Raw genomic sequence first — 16,947 nt, 5'->3', positions numbered from 1 at the left:
AGGCTACAAGACATGTTTGCCGTGCCACTTTTCCATTTTGGAGACACCACTTTTCCCTACCCTGAAGCACCCTCTACTCCCGTCTTGTCTTCGCCTGCCTTTGCGGTTTGTCCAAGCGCGTGTTTGTCAGCATGTCGCAGCCTCTCCCTAGTAGGCTTGTTATCAGCGAGTGGGAACTTGTTGGAGGCACATACGAATATTGAGCTTACTCGGTGTTTGAGAGGAGATACTGATGAAAATAGAAGTTTATGGTGGCTAAATAAGGGAACAGATGTTAAGTTAGTTTGAGAGCTGTTATGGAAGTTATTGGAAGATGCTATTTAACTAAAAAAAAAAAAAAAAAGAGTAAACGTGAATTCCATCCGTTTTTGATGTCACTATAGGTCAAACAAAGATAAATAAAGTTTTTAATGAATCAAACAAAAGTCATTTTCTGAAATGACTTTTCAACCTGTTAAATCAGGGTCACAATATTCTAGGTAGTCGCCTGCCATCTAGCGGCCATGAAAATACATCCTCGACATAAATTTGGTCGTGCATTTTGCAAGCATTTTGTCCTCCTCGGGTTACCGTATTCGCAAATTAACAAAATGGCAGCGCCCTGGAGGAGTTTGTGTATTACAGGTGAGGGAGGACACTTAAACATTTTTAATCAATTTCGGTGATACCTGTAGGTTGCACAGAGATTGTGTTACTGAGTTATTAGAGACTACACTTGCGTTGTATCTAACACATTGGCTTGTCAATTTAGCTGACAATAGAAGCAGGCTTGCTTAACGGGTGTCCCCTAACGTTACATTTGAACATCAATCATGCTACGAAACGTTAGCCAAAGAACTCAACCGAATTTATTTATGATTAAGCCCTTGTACCTTATTTTTTCAGCCCTAAAACATCAATGTCGATCATTTTCCTCCACGAACGGAGCTCAAGCTGGTCAGATATGGCGTCTGAGGTGCGTAATGGATGGTTTGGGATTCAGTCCTTCGATGTTGCATCCTGAATTCGTGGATTTCGAATATGTGTGGACATATCACGAACTGTAGACCTACTGTTGTGCTGTACTGTTAATATCATTACTATTCTGACACTGTCTTTTCTCCACAAATGATTGATATAGTAATGGATTACCAACACACGGATCAGAGTATGGCCCGTTAACTGATTTGCCCGATTGGTCATTTGCTGGTAAGCTTAGAAAATAAAAACGTATGCGTTTTGTCGGTAAATAAATGTAACATTAGCCTAGGAGTATGGTTTAGGGCCTAGGCTAAGTGTTAAAGTAATATTGGCACTTTATCTTTTTTCCTAGATGGCAGACCCAGGCCACCAATGAAAGGGCAAGCACGTAGGCAGAAAGAGAGAGAAGAGTTTGCGGTAAGTCTCCCCATCATTCAAACAGAGGTGGAAAAATCCAGGTTCAGAAAGTCCTATCACATATCTGTGCCAACCATTTATTTAAACCTGCTGATTCTAATTAGCCCAACTATTCAGCCAGATAGAGAAGCTAATTGGTGAGATCACCTATGCTAAGTGCACAGGTAAAACCAATAAATGGGTGGACATTTACTGTCTGAAGCTGGACTTTTCCACCCCTGCATTCAAAACTATACAAACGACACGATGCAATTACCATAGCCTATCAACTCTTTACTTACTGATATATCTGCTCTCACACCTACAGAAACGAGTAGTGGCTTTGAGTTCGGAAGTTGATATGGGAATGGAGACATGGGAACAGAAAAAAGAAGCCGTGAAACGAGCAGAAGAACATAGAAAGACTCTCTTGCTCAAGCCGAAAGGACATAATAAATTAAAGAAAAAATAAACGAGTTATTGCATTATGAATGATGATGTTGGTTCTGTCTTTTGTAAAGGAGACAGATGCTGCCGATACTGGACTGAGAATCAACGTACATTTAGATCCAAAACAACCCAAATAATATCCCACCCTGTCATGTTGAAATAGAATCCTGAGTCAGAGTCTCAACACACAATCACCAAAACAGAAGTATACCTGTTTACTTGGTATAATGTGCTAAAACTACACAGATTTTAATTTAAATCATGTGTTGATTTTTAAAAATTATCTGAATTACTCAGAGTTAAAACATATACATTAGAAAAATTTATATGTGAGCAATACACGTGTTTATTAATGCATATTTAGGTTACGAATACAGTACACAATGAACAAAAAATAACCCAAACAGCTGAAATGATTATGTAATCCACTGAAAAACGCAATAGATCTTCACCCATTTGTGTCTTTTTGCCTATTGAGGTTGGGAGGAAACTTGATTTACTCTTAACAGTAAACTAAGCAACTGCTTTGGCTCACTTCTGAAATGCAAGTTCTCATGATAATTCTACAACATCAGGTGCTTCTGCATTAACTCTGGCCCTAACATGTAAGACCTTATAGGTTGCTCCAAAAGCAATGATGAGTGATAAAGCTGAAACCAGGGCCAGCAGTGGGAGTCCAATGACCTTTGCCCTTTCCCATGGTACTGAGGAAAGGAGGTCTGCATCAAAGGTCAAGTTGGGATCTTCGGTTGTTTGATGTGCATGAGAATAATATCTACAAGTAAACAAAGTATTAGGGGAAAAAAATAGTATTTGAAAGCACACAGATAGAATATATCAAACAAAAGTTAATGACTTTACATAATACTGTGATCCCAATCTCAAACGGAGGACACTCACAAATCAGCAACTGAAGAGCCCGGGGCAGGGAAAACTCTGTGGTCCAGATCGTTTAGGGGAGTGGTATGGTCAGATTGAGAACACAATATTTTCTTAGGGCAGAATATAACGCCTACATAACCTGGAACCTGTAAATATAAATCATTTGACAGGGTTATTCACCTTGGGATAATGGGTAAGGTCAAACAGTAGCAAAGCATAACCAAAGTACCATACCAAGTCATTTATACAGACTAATATAGATTTACAGGGATGGTTAAACCTTCATGAGGTGTCGTGGTGGGCCTAACTTAACGAAACACTGGTGAATGAGGGTGCCCACTTGATAACCCCAATGACATGCTGCATACTGTATACTGCTGTTACATTGGCCATTTGTCTTGTGTTTGTGACCACTGGCTGGCGGATGGGTGGTTAGCGTGCTTCTTTAAGTTAATTTGAGCAGGGGCTTCTTAATATGTCTTTACTCTGGATTTTGGCACAAGGGATTATAACACCTAATCCTGTGTATTAATGTAATCCTATACATGGATTAAGCCTATCTGCACACTAATGGAAAACGTCAATGAGAATTTCCATTGAAAAAAAGCTTTTAGTGTAGGGTTTAAGTAGGGGCCTTTTAGATGGTCTCCTAACTGATTGATAGGTCTTTGGGTACCTCCATGGCACTTCCTGGTGAACAATCCAACCACTCTGCGTCCAACACCTTTATCTGGTACCTGCCCGTCCCCGTACATCGGTGTCTGTAACAGTGACCCGTCACTGAGACAGTCTGAGAGGTGTTCTTCAGAGAGAAAGACCGTAGAGTAGGAGAGAAAGAGATAGTCAGAGTTGTTCCAGTCCGTCCAGAGACAAGGGGTACTTTCCACTTGTCCAGCTCGGTTTTCGTGACACATACTTTGAAGGCTCTCAAGCGAGAAGAGCTGGGTCTGCCAAGCCAATTGGCGGGCGAATTATAGGGAGCAGTGGATGCTATTTTCTGGTGATGTAATTTTAAACCATGCTTATTTCTGTTGAACCAAAACCAAAATGAATCCCTAGGAATGTTCAGACCACAGCAGATGCAGCGGAATACTGTGTACCGTTAGGAAAACACCAGGCTGGTTTATTTTACTACTGGTTAAACGGTTTGTGTATCCGTTAACAAAATGAATTTAGATGGACAGTTTTTTAAATCTGGAAAATGTTAATATCAACCTGATCGTTTTTTTCCAACACTGTTGTCTTTGCCTTTTTCTCTGTCACCTTCTTGCTTTTGTCCTTCTTTAGTCCTGAGTTGTGTACGGTACATGCTAAATGAAACACACCTCTCTGCTCAGGTTGGAGAAAAAGCAGCGACTGTCTGAGTGATAGATCTCTCCACTCCATCCCATGCTATCCGGCTGGTTCTCCTCCTTCCAACATTCACTCTGTAGGGCATAGTTGATAACTTAGATAAAGAGAAAGGCACCAACAACACTATTAACTGTTCGTTGTGATTAGGTAGGTACAGCAGCAACTTTTTGTAAAAAAAAAATCTACTTGGTGTATATCATTTGTGAAGTTATGTTGAACATAGTTGATTCGCAATTTGCGTTAACTATTGCAAGATTTGGTTAGGCTGGGTGTGGCCATCAGTGATGGTGTAGTGCGGGAGTCTTACCCCGTTCACCAAGGGTTTGTAAATGCGGCACCCTTCCAGATACTGGTCACCCTGACACTCCCCCTTGTGGAGATGATGGTAATGACACCCCAGTCCACTATAGCCAAATTTAAAAAGATTATTATGTACAGATAAAATAGTTTTCCAGGTTGTTGTAAATGGTGTTCAGGAGTTTTGCTGAATACACAGTACCTTCCAGTGCAGAAGTAGGAAGATGTGCTATCATTACACGTGGAAGGAGTACCAAAATGTGAACCTTCACCTGTAAAGAGAGAAAATATGAAAGCATTTCAGGGATATATTCCCATAAACGCTACATTAAAATGCGTATACACTGCTATGTAAACTCTACTCATATCGGCTTTTAAATGGCTGTGTGTTAGATTTCTCACCTTGCCCCCACTTGGTCACCGCACACATTCTTATCTTTTTCTTCTTTGACAAAGGCCGCCAAATTATTGGTGTCAATAAAAAGAAGAAAGAGATAGTGCGGTAACCAAGGGTTTTATAGTTTGTTTTCCCTTGCCAGCACATCGGAGGGTGTGCATTCTTTTCGCTACTTAAACATACTACCTTGCCCCCACACCAGGCTCTGGGCGCGGCTGAAGTTCGCTGAATACCAGCCAGTGTCCTGCAGCGCTGCCAGGGTCATGTGGTCTATCTGTACAGTGGACGGCTCTCCGAGGGCAGCCGTCATAATGGAACCCAGCAGAACACGAGCCTCCCAGTGGGACGAGAGTCCACCGGAGTCAGCATCCTGAGAGACAGAGAGGAGGGGGGGGTGGGGGGATATATGCTGACCTATGTCTGGGTTTGCACTTTTTTTCACAGTTGCTTTGAGACACTTGTTGTCAAAGCCCAAACCTCATTCTCTGGACAGTCCCTCAAACCCTCCACAACATCACCCGATTTGGCTAGTTCAGAATGAACACACAAAGGCAGATTTAGTTTGGGGAGTACTTAAGGAAATGCATCTTCACAATCACTCTAAAATGCAATGTCTTGCACCTAAATTATTCATAATGTGTATATTTAGGCACAATGTAAAGAGAATTCAAATGACGGGTGTATATTATAGTAAGCATAATCATAGAAATGTATATAATATGTAGTGTGTACCACGTTTTCAAGAGGACCTCCCAGTTGAGGGTCTGTGGAATTGAGGTGTTCCTGCAGAGCTCGGACGACTGACTGAGTGTAGATCCGCATGTGACCCGTGTCATCCAAGTTAGTCACCCGCCCATGAGGGAGGCATCCCATGCCAGCTGCACAACGGAAGGTAGGAGTTCAAATGTCCTACATGTACAATGACAATAATGATATTCTATTCTATTCTATTCAGGCCTTCATTCTTGTATGCTCTGGACAACTTCAGAGTTACAGATCACAGTTCACATAGCTCTATGGAAGGATATAGAACCACACCCAAATAATAAAAAAAACTGTCTGCTGAACATACCTCCACTCTGATATACAAATTGACACTGCAAAAGCATTCATTTGAAAGTACCTAATTACACACAGAGCTGTGTGGCTGTTACACAGGACGGCTGACCTTGGCGAGTGTGGAAACAGTCCCTCCAGGTGTTGAAGAGAGTTCTCGAGAAACCCAACACGTGGAACAGCTCATGGATCAATACCTGCAGAAACAAAAACAACAAAAACAACAAAAACCTGTATAAGCTCACACTGCATACATAAACCTGGCAAACACACACTGTAACACCAAAAACACACTCTATAACATGCAAATACACACTGTAACACCCAAACACACTTCAAAACACATAAACACATTTTGTAACGCCCAAACACACACTGTAAAATCCAAACAACACTTCACCTGCACAGTAGTTTCATGCCTGTATCTCTCTTGCCTCAGCTGCTCTCTACAGATGACCACGGTCCCGGCCAAGGGGCGGCCCTGAGGGTCAGTCTGGCAGTGGGCTGCATAGGCCAGCATACTGGGCTAGCAGGGGAGGGTGAACAAGAAGCAGCAGGCAGAATTATAATGGTGACAAACCGAATACTTACGACTATACTTATAATATGGCCTTTGGGTTAAAAGGGAAAGGTGAAAAAATATTAGCAAGACTGCAGATTTATACTAGTGAGTGACTATCTAACTTACTAATAACAACCACTTGAATATCCTAGAACTCTGACTTGACTCCACAACTGGGCAGGCTCCTTTACTTTAAAGGTCTTTATGTTTGTGTGCTAGTACTACCAGTGTGAGTATGTTCTTGGAGACAATGTAAATTTAATATATGTAACAATCTTTTTAAGCTCCAAAAATCCAGTCAACTCCCCACCTCTGTACTGCATCTGCGAGAGTTCTGTATGTGCAGATATAGCAGGAAGTCTGTGTTATCAAGTCCTGCCCCCTCTCTTCTAAACTCTGCGCTGATTGGTGAGTCAGGATGATGGAAGACAGCACAGCCCCTTAGGTGCTCATCTGGAATCTGTCAATGCCCACGGCGGTGAATAAATTGTAATCTTTCCAAAAACATATTTTTGTTATACAATTGTACCGTAACGTAACCCACTTACAACAACATCCAGACAAGTTTCATTCCTGTAGCTGCCATTGGCTCGACCACACCTGTCATGCGGAAACAACAACAAGCACTCAAGCAAGTGAGAACTGAAACAGCCCTTTCAATGTAGATCAAATGTAGTCATGGTTGCAAGAGAAAACAGACAGTGATCAAAGGTGTGTCTGAAATGGCAATGTGGCAAGCAGGGATTACCATTCAAGACCATAACTCTGCCACACCTGTTGTAATTGGCAGCGCTGGCATTCCTCCAGATGAACTTGCAGTACTTGTTGATGTCTCTGCTGAGAAGCAAAGGACCAGGAATGTGTCTCACTGTACACACACACACACACACAGAGACACACACACAGACAGACATAGAAATTATCAATCAGAATTCACTGTAGAGGACTTTAGTGATTGTTCTGACGTGCAAACTGAACTGCAAACCTGAAAGCAGACCGGATACAATTCTGACAGTTTGGTTGATTGCTGAATCCAGTCTTTCTCTGTCCACCTCAGACAGGGGGACACTCTCCTGTGGGATCCAAGTACTAATTCTGATTGGTGCCATGTCTGTCATGGCTTGACCCCTCGTTCTCTGGGGTTGGAGGTACTGCAGAGAGGTCCCTCTGGTCCAGCGAAAAGCTCCTATCTGTTCTGAAGCAGGGAATACAGCCAGGCTGTCGCTCACTTCAATGTGTTTGGTGGGGCTGGACCCTGTCACTGGAGTTACAACTCTGACCGACTGCTGTACTTCATCAAAGACGCATCTTCCTTGGGTGCTCTGGAACCACAGCGACAGGAGCAGCAGTGATGGGTGAGGCGAGATGGTGAACATGCTCTGGGATGAGGTGGATTGAGGCCCACCAGGTAGGTTACTGTAATAGAACACAGCATCCAAAAGCAGCATTGGGAACAATATAGCCACATTTATCACTGATTTAGTAAGCAGGTGCATGGGCAGAAAAAAATCTAAGCAGTCCTAATTTGTTTAATTTGTTTACCAATTTAGATCTGAAACTAATAATGGGGTTTATCACAAATACATAAATAATATAGGTCAGGCCTATACACCGTTTTGCTGAATAGCCTACAGATGGCACAGGCTACTACTAATGTTAGCAAAATGTCCCACACTTTCTTGCAGAGAAGTTTACTTCTCGGGTTAAACTCAGTTAAACTGTGAAATAGTTGGTGGTGTATTTGCATAGCATTTCGTCGCATGTTTGTATAGGTTGCGCGCTTCTACCTTCAAAGAGGGGCGGGGTGCATGATGCACCTGCATTCCCTGCCGATCACTAAAATTATATATTTTTAAAATGTACAATGACATGTATTAATTCTTTGTAATTCTCGACTTCAATCATTCTCGACTAAATATTTCCGCGAATATCCACGATTTCAGTCACAGTTAGGCTACTCACCCGTTATCCTTATCGCCTCTGGTACAGTACCTCCCTCGTCTTTGCAGCCATTTGTAGCCCATAATAGCACCCAATAGGCCTAACCCCTCACATCAGACAAGTGTGATGCTTACTTGTGAGAGTTCTTTGAAATGCTAATTGAGTCATTTCCCGAGCGTCTTTCATAGCAAAACATCCAACTTCCCGTCTCACCTCACACCCCCTTCCTGCTCCAACAATCAGAGGAGGAGAAGTTTACTCACTCCACTGCGTGGGAGGCCAGATTCATGCACACAGGCCACAATGAAGACGAGAGGAAATAAGAACACCATGTCTGTTTAAAAGTGCAAATCATCTTTATCAGTGGAAGTTGTGGAGTTTTAGCACATGCCTCATCCACATAAATTTATCTTTTTTACTCCCCCCCCAAATATGGCATTTACAATCAATCCAACCACTAAAAATCAATCATGTACATTCAATGAAAAAGAAGTTAATACACCAGGGTTTGAAAACATAGAACTAGAAAGTCTTAACAACAAGAAAACAGTTTGCCACTTGTTTTTTTTTTTTTCTTTAAAGATAAGTATGGCACCATCTAGTTTCATCTCATTCCTTCACTGTACTTCATTTGCTTCAAAATGATTGTACAAAATGATTGGCATGGCAAGGGAATGACTCTGATATGAGGATGTTGATAACTCATCCTTCGTCAGACTAAGCCCACTACTAATAATTAAGGAAGTATCTTTTCAGCAAAGTCACATTTCTTCCTACACACAAGTAACTTTATCACACACAAACACACTTATCTGCAGGCTGATATACAAGTGGGTGAGACAGAATGCAGTTTTGACTGGTTCCAAAGAAGAACTTCCAGCCTGTCGAAAGTTACGTGCAGGCTCGATTGTGGGGTGGTTTGCATTGCAGTTGGACGTAAAGTGCTCTACCAAGGAAGCTAAATAGCCAAGTCCACAAGTTTATACAGCTAGCGTGCCTCTTCAGCGTTAATGGGTGAACATTACAACTTCACCCAAAGCGTGCCCCCGTCTTCCATTCCGTCAGTATGTGAAGGGGAGTGGGGGGGTGGGGGGGTAATTCATTGATAACGGGAAAGATTTGTGCATGTGTTAGTAAACATGTTGTGTCTTAGTCCACATAATCTCATGGGTGATTTGTGAAATCCTGTGAGAGGGTGATTTAAAAAGGCACTTAAGTGACTATTCGTCACTGATAACTGGATACGGTTTTTGGGAGGCCAGCATAAATGTGATCCTCTCTCTCTCACACACACACACACTCTCTCTCTCTCACACACACACGTACATACACAAAGCCGTCTTTCATAAGCTTAAAAATACATTGTGAGGGAACCCTATCATTAAATCACCTCTTACATCAGTAGCAAAAGTCAGGAAATAAAACACTCGTTCCAGGGAGGCAGATCCTCTGATCCTCTGTGCAAAGTTGATCTGCTTTGCTCATAACGCTTGTTTTGAAACACATATGCAGCCCACTTCACCTCACATACACACTTATGTACACATACACACACACACACACACACACACACACACACGCACACCACTTTTTTTTCTTATCAATAAATCCTATGCGATATCGCAAAAATCAGTACACAGGAAAGAAGGCACAAGGCCAGCGCAGGAGTGCATTATGGGTACCCCGCAGTGCTGGGACTCATAATTTAGGGGGGTGGTGACGAGGGGGCAGGGGGAAACGGGGCGGGGGCAGGAGGGGTCCGGGGAAGAGAGAGGGGGGTTCAGGTGAGCATTGGCACGTCATCGTCAGAGTTGGCGTCCTCAGACAGAGGGATGAGCAGCACCTCGTCCTCCGAGTAGGAGGAGGAGAAGGAGGGGGATGCGGAGAGGGGCAGGGAGGGGGGCGAGGGCGCTGGGCTGGGCCTGAACAGGGAGATGTTGAGCCCCAGAGAGTGGAAGATGGACAGCAGGGAGGGGCTGCTGGGGGGCACGCTGACCGGAACGCTGCGGGCCGCCTCGGGAGCCGTCGCCGGGGCGACCGGTGCAGGGGTGGTGGTGGCAGTGGACGCTGGAAGAGGGACTGGGGCTGTGTCTGGGGTCTGTGGAAGTGCCTGCTGCAGCTGCTGTTGTTGTTGTTGTTGTTGTTGGTCACTCTGCGACACCACCAGGCCGGCCTTCTGGGGCAGTGGCTGGTTGGTGCTCTCCCTGGTCACTGCCGAGCCTCCCGGGCTGGCCTGGGTGGAGGGCTCGGAGCCCGCAGCGGCCGGGGTCTCCGTGGGGTTGGCAGACGAGGAGCCGGCGGTCTGGGAGGGCCTGGGGGTCGGCCTGGGCATGAGCCCCCACCTCCGCAGGCGACGCACGGCCCGCCGGACGAATCGGGGACGGCGCCGACGCCTGGGCGAGGAGCTGTTGTCGTGGCGGAGAAGCTGGAGGATGCTTCGGAGAGACAGCGAGGTCGTCTGCCAAAGTAAAAGACAAATATTACATGGGTGAGAACAGCGAAATATGTTCAGTATTTATAAACCAAAAAGTATTTGTTTGGCCTTTTTTTTGCCTTTATTGTTTATTTTGATAGGACTGTGAACATGGGGTGGGATAAGGAAACCTCAGATCAGATTTTGAACTTTTTTTTTTAAAGTGTGTTTTTATACACTTTTTGTCTTTATTTGGACAGGACAGAGAAGCATGACAGGAGGCACTTGGGAGCTATGGGGTGGGGTCGGAAAATGACCGCAGGTCGGACTCCTACCCGGGTCCCCGTGGGCACTTGGACCCAAACATGGTATGGACGTGGTAGTTAGTTGCCCTCTATACTTTTAGATTGTTAGCCTGATCCCACTATTGTTGCAACACTCACTTGGAGAAGTTTCTTGTCACAGTAGTCGCTACGCGATCGCTACGCAATCTATGATCTTTGGTTGTTATCAAGATAGACATCAAAATTGAAGGAAAAAAATAAACAATGCCACTACTCCTATTCCATCTTACCTCATTAGGATTCTCGGTGGGGAAGTCCTCCACTGGCGGAATGATTCCTTGGGCGATCAGCTGACCATAAGAGGGAGGAGCCTGCTGCTGGATGAACTCGGCCTCTTGACGGCTGATTGGAGCGAACATGCTGAAGGAGGGAAGCATGAGAGAGAGAGGGAGAGAGAGAGGGCACAGAAAGGAAGGTTCACTCTCAAACATACACCTTAATTTATCACAAACAAGGAGACTGAGGGGGAAGGGAGATAAGCCGAGTCCTTTGCAAAATCCACATGATAGGAGACCCATTCTCAATCATATCATATTATCATACTATAGATCTACTGGCAAGCTAAAGCATATATTCCTCTGTGGAGAGAGAAGAAGCAACTTGACATTTTGTTAAAGGAGAAATCCAGCAAGTTTTCACATAGATCTCCGTTCCTCGAGGTCTGTACATGGGGGCTCACGTACATGCCCCCGGAGTGTAGCATTGTAGCTGCCTTGGCTGCATTAGCTGCTGGTTGTAGCAACTTGATCAAGCTAAAACTGATTGTTTTTTTTGTTTTTTTTTCGTACCGACAGTACCGACAGCAGTTACCTCGAGAAACAGGATCTATGTGAAAATGTGCAAGACTTCTCCTTTAACTGCAGAGTTCAGTGTACGGAGTCATCAGATCAGCGTACGGTACCTGTACTCGCGAGTGCGTAGCGAGTAAAGCTTGCACGTGCAGCCCATAGCGATGACCAGCAGCAGCCCGCACACCAGGCTGCCCACCGTGGCGGCCGTGATGACCTTTCGCGGCAAGGTCAGAGGGCAGTTCATCTCGTCGGTGCCGTCCTTGCAGTCCGCCTGGCCGTCACAGCGCCAGCTCTCCACCACACACCTAGAAAACATTTCACATTCACACCGCAGAGATTTAATCTTTGATTTGACAGATATATCTTTGACACATATAGCAGATACATAGCTGGTCAAACATGAGAAATGTAAGATAGTGAATGATGTGTAAATATGATAGCAAGGTCATTAAGTGTGGCAATAGTCTACTCAGATTTCTCTAGACACTAGACACAGTCCTCTACTACAGAAAATAAAGGACATCTCAAATGGAAAGGACCTCTAATGTAGGACAGGTGAAGCCCATGGATTTAATATTTGTTTTTAATGGCAGATATATTATTGTACCAATTACATGCCGAGTCTTTACACGTAGCCTTCGTGCACATACACAAATCTGTTGATTTGAGAGGTGCCAGAGGAAGCATATACTTCAGCCCATCTCTAGTCTAGATATGTGGAAAACTATGGAACCTCGGAAAACAAAATATTGCATATTATTTTTTCATTCCTTCACAGCCACTTGTACCAGCTGCTAACGATGCACAATCCTCACCTGTCCTTGTCGCAGTGGAAGGTCCCGAGCTGGCAGATGGTGCACTCCCTCTCGTCGCTGCCGTCGACGCAGTTCAGCTGGTAGTTGCAGCGGTCCTTGAGCGTGAAGCAGACCGGCCGCCCGCCGTAGCGCCCCGAGCCGTGGGGCATCCCCGGCGCCCCGCAGGGGAAGTGACCTCGCGGGCAGCCCATGCAGCCCTCCTCGTCGCGGCCGGTGGCGGCGCAGTCCCAGTGCCCGTCGCAGCGCTGCTTCTGCGTGTAGCAGCCGCCCTCCGAGCCGCCGCACACGCCCTCCCACGGCAGGCAGTAGCCCTCGATGCGGTAGGTGGCGTTGAAGCCCCGCCCCTCGGAGGCGGGCACCGTGTGGTAGATCAGGGAGAGCACGCCGGTTTGGGACTTCACGTCCAACAGTTGGAAGTTGGACGCGCAGGTGATCTGTCATAAGAGGACATTGGACCGGAGTTAAAATCGTATCAAATCCATGGCACGCCTTACAGCCTTGTTCACTCAGAAACTCGTAGTTGTTCTTCTTAAATTGTTTATTTAAAACACGGATGTGCGACTGTGCCAGGTAGTTGACTTGGAACACAATATCTGGCAAAGGATTTGAGACTTATGGATTCTGCTTCTGATGTGGGCCCATTACATTACTCCATTAACACTTCAAGCTCCCCAGTTCATCAAGCGGTTTAACAACATTTAACCAGTCCAGTTTGATCACAAGACACCACTGATAACGCAAAGGATTAGTTAATGTGATCACAAGTTAATGCAATCACAAGACACCAGTGGTAATGCAAAGTATTTGTCCCTAGTCTGGTTTAAATCAGGCCTATATCAAGCACATGCTCAGTTAATAGGGTCACTCCGTGTTAACTGAAGTTTATCTTCATTATATTATGTTAAGTTCCCAAAACTAACGACTGCAAAATGATCTTGTTCAACTCCAGTGTTTTCGTTATTTTTTATTTTTTTACTTATTTATGAACATGAAAATATAAAGCCATAGGATTTCAAAAGATATATTTGACAGACCTTGATTTTGGGATCCAATCATGATATAGATAAGGCTTGAACAGAGTCTGAGAGTGTGCAGCAACAATCTTATCTGATTGGACACAGAGTGACCCAATAGGGACCATCAGTCCTGTGAGAGCAACCGGATCTGAATCGGTTGTTCCTAAAGCTGTACAATGTCAGACACTGTTCTGTTACGATGTACAATAAACAAAACTGCAGCTTGATTCATGGCAAACTTCAGCTGTGCATTTAATTTCACTGTACACTATGCCCCCTCCCTAGACATGTTCAAAAGACTCCTATAGGCCTTAAGCCTCTAACCCCCTCCCGTTCCCATTCCTACTTTTTTGTTTTTGTTAAGGTACCTAAAGGCGCTAGATAAAAACGAAGCAATTATTGTTATTACCGTTTTGATGACGTGGCCTGAGCCAAACGCCTGGTCAGTGATGTTGATCGTGTCTCCCGGTCCCAGCTCCAACATCTGCAGCTCGAGACGCAGGGGGCGAGGGTCCTGGGGATCCACCGTCCACACGCACTCCTTAGGTGGCACCATCAGCGATGCCGGCCAAAACGAGCCGTAGAAGCTGTGCAGAACCCCTCCGCACGTTCCGTTGTGCGGTCCGGGCATCACGCCGGGGGTCTTCCGGACCTGCCACCATTCGTCTGCCATGGGGGTAGTGGGGGGAGAGGTGGTGGTGGTGGTCGTCTTGCTCGTCGTTGCCTTGAGGACGCGATCGTAGATGTCGTAGTCCTCGTCGTTGTCGTCACAGTCTCGCTCGTCCGAGCCAAAGGAACTCACCTCTCCCAGACACTCGCTCTGGCCATTGCAGCGCCAAGCCATTGGCACACAGTGCCCCGTCAGGCACCTGAACTCTTCAAAGCCACAGGGCGCAGAGCCTGGAGAAACGTCAGAGGGAACGTCAGGCCACATTTTCACTCATCATTTCCAGTTTTCACGTCCAGTTGGACGTGAAAACTGAGTATAGCAGGTCAAACATGGGAAATGTAGATGTCTCTAGACACAGTCCACTACTAACAAAATAAGGAAACATCTCAAATGGAAAGTACCTTTAATGTAGGACAGGTGAAACACTGATTGGGCATAGCGTGGGAAAAAGTGGTGAGTCACAGTAACGTTTCCCCCAGTTAATTCGATTGGTCCAGGTCGCTGCGTTCCGCACAGGGAGATGGGTTTGTTGGTAGAGGTTGTTATGGTGATCCAGTCTCGCCCACATCTGACCGTAAACTGTGAGAAGCTTGAAAGGTGGAGAGAGGGGAAAAAAAAGATAATTACAATGACGACAAAGACAACTGAATCCACCAGCATCACGTCCATTCATATCGTCCCCTTGGAATTATAAGGTTTTATATACATTCTGAGTAGTTCTGAGATATTGGAATGGAATTTTAGAATTCCATAGTTATATTGATAAGTGAACAAGCCTCTTTATATAATGTCTGAAAAATGCATACAACTTCAAGAAACACCCCTCCTCCCTTTATAATTCTAAATATGTATGGATATTGGTTACATTTAGAGTCATTACCTTATTATCACAGGTTCCCCTATGGCTGCCACTATCATCCAGCTACAGTTGATCGACCGCATGGACCACGAGTGGTGAGCAGTGCTGCGGATTTCCCCTTGTCTGTCATGAAGAACTTTCAGTGACCTCTCAAAATGAACTGGGGAGAAGACAAAAGAACGAAAGATTAGCCCACCTACCTGTAAAGGCACAATGCCTGCCCAGTGGTGACGACATTCACATCTATGGATTTGACATTCAAGAGATAGAATTTTTAAACTTTGGCGTTGAAAGTAATGGGGTGCTATCCTTTGGCATGGGCACTGGCCTTAATTCTCATTACTTTAGACCATTCCAAGATGTGACCAGCATCTTCATATGTGTATTGTGTTAGAATATGAATATATGAGCTATGGTTCTATTTTTAAAAAGTCCTGGCTTTAAAATATAATTCTGGATGGTGGCTTGATTAAGGCATAACAGCATTAAGTCACTGCAACTAACGTTAGGGTTTATTGCTTATCATGAACTAGAGAGCCATATATGCAGAATGAAAACGAAAGTAGCACAATAGAAATGCAATAAACTTTGATAAGGCAGGGTACAGGTGACAGGTTCTCTGGAAAACTACTCACACAATAACACATTAAGAACAAACATGGAGAATACAATGTCTTACCAGAACTGGCTGCAAGATCCAGATTACTTGAAACTATCAGAAAACACAGAGAGACTGGATAAGCAACAGATGGGTATAGCCTAGTTTTTAACTGACAAACTGTATCAGACGATTCCATAGACTGTTCTACATATACAGTCTATGGCCAATTTTAATTAAAATACAAAGAAAACTATGCTTAAATTGCAATGTGCTACTTCTCACATACATAATGGCTAATACACATTGAAACTATGTTGTGACCGCTGACTGGTTTTGTCTGAAAGAGAGAAATCTATGAAAAAGAGAAATCTTATGGGTTAACCCTAATACACAATCTAATAACATGCCCAATATTTCACTGACATTATTTTAAAATGCCAGGGAATATGTTTATGTGTCAAGCTATCTGTGAACATAATAGGAAAACTACAAGAACGGCAGATTCTTACATGAAGTGTCAGTTTAGTGAAATTGAGACATGTTGGGCCTGCTGTTGTCACCTGACAATAAACACAGGTCTACCTAAGAATGTCAATGTCGAGCAAACTCACCTGTCAAACATAGCAAGTTGAGAACCCACAAATTCGTCGAGACAGACATGTCGCCAAGACACACATATAGAAAATAGCGAAGAACAGTTGTTTCGATGGTCCAAAACGGAGGACTGGACCGGTCCTCCACCAGACCACCGTGAAGAGCGTCCTCTTCGTTGACTTGGAACAGAGAACGTCGTCTATACAGGCAACACAAACATGCCAAATGTTACCTCCGTAGTGTCTTCAAAATCACAAGTGTGACTTCAGAATAACTCATCATCATCCGCGACTAATGTGAAATTAGAATCGGAGCCCCAGAGTTTACACGAGCAATAGACAGGGCCATTCAGGCCAGTTGCCAATCTTCATAGTTGGCTTAAATTAAAAAGTACAGAATGCTCCGACTAGATTCAGCCATTTCCTGGTATTCTAACCACCAATGACGTAAATGGTGTTGAAGTCTGCACTTAGCTGCTTGGCTAGCCGGCTAACTTCCTGCTGCTAACAGTAACAAAAACCTCGATCAGTTTAACATAAAATTGTCATTG

The 16,947-nt window shown here is 44.4% G+C and overlaps 3 protein-coding genes across 4 annotated transcripts in view; 1 reads left to right on the top strand and 2 right to left on the bottom strand.

Moving 5' to 3' along the window:
• The first annotated feature begins 18 nt into the window (after window positions 1-18).
• mrpl52 (mitochondrial ribosomal protein L52) lies at window positions 19-1,848 on the top strand. Its single transcript, XM_062516438.1, has 5 exons — window positions 19-624; window positions 886-955; window positions 1,121-1,188; window positions 1,313-1,377; window positions 1,685-1,848. Exons 1-5 carry the CDS (start codon window positions 504-506, stop codon window positions 1,826-1,828), a joined length of 468 nt encoding a protein of 155 aa, XP_062372422.1. The 5' UTR covers window positions 19-503; the 3' UTR covers window positions 1,829-1,848.
• A 3,056-nt stretch (window positions 1,849-4,904) lies between these two features.
• LOC134060537 (ciliated left-right organizer metallopeptidase) lies at window positions 4,905-7,729 on the bottom strand. Its single transcript, XM_062517267.1, has 8 exons — window positions 7,339-7,729; window positions 7,128-7,221; window positions 6,902-6,953; window positions 6,664-6,813; window positions 6,192-6,317; window positions 5,904-5,988; window positions 5,432-5,613; window positions 4,905-5,105 (listed from the first exon to the last, which is right to left on the bottom strand). The coding sequence occupies exons 1-8, from the start codon at window positions 7,727-7,729 to the stop codon at window positions 4,905-4,907; spliced, it is 1,281 nt and encodes a 426-aa protein (XP_062373251.1).
• A 902-nt stretch (window positions 7,730-8,631) lies between these two features.
• lrp10 (low density lipoprotein receptor-related protein 10) overlaps window positions 8,632-16,947 on the bottom strand; it is an 8,753-nt gene continuing 437 nt past the window's right edge. The window contains exons 2-10 of one of the 2 annotated variants that reach the window (XM_062516169.1): window positions 16,415-16,596; window positions 15,882-15,914; window positions 15,224-15,362; window positions 14,745-14,932; window positions 14,083-14,573; window positions 12,658-13,091; window positions 11,953-12,147; window positions 11,282-11,411; window positions 8,632-10,752 (exon numbers count right to left, since the gene is read on the bottom strand). In XM_062516169.1, coding sequence (XP_062372153.1) covers window positions 10,075-10,752; window positions 11,282-11,411; window positions 11,953-12,147; window positions 12,658-13,091; window positions 14,083-14,573; window positions 14,745-14,932; window positions 15,224-15,362; window positions 15,882-15,914; window positions 16,415-16,463 — 2,337 coding nt within the window. In that variant the 5' untranslated portion in view covers window positions 16,464-16,596 and the 3' untranslated portion in view covers window positions 8,632-10,074. Of the gene's footprint in view, window positions 10,753-11,281; window positions 11,412-11,952; window positions 12,148-12,657; window positions 13,092-14,082; window positions 14,574-14,744; window positions 14,933-15,223; window positions 15,363-15,881; window positions 15,915-16,414; window positions 16,901-16,947 lie in introns of those variants that run through there. The other variant, XM_062516170.1, reaches the window with a different exon arrangement.

The sequence above is a fragment of the Sardina pilchardus genome, chromosome 16, assembly GCF_963854185.1.
Source record: "Sardina pilchardus chromosome 16, fSarPil1.1, whole genome shotgun sequence".
Lineage (NCBI taxonomy): Eukaryota > Metazoa > Chordata > Actinopteri > Clupeiformes > Clupeidae > Sardina > Sardina pilchardus.
Note: the sequence above shows the minus strand (reverse complement) of the source record. Positions and strands in the feature narration are given on the sequence as shown.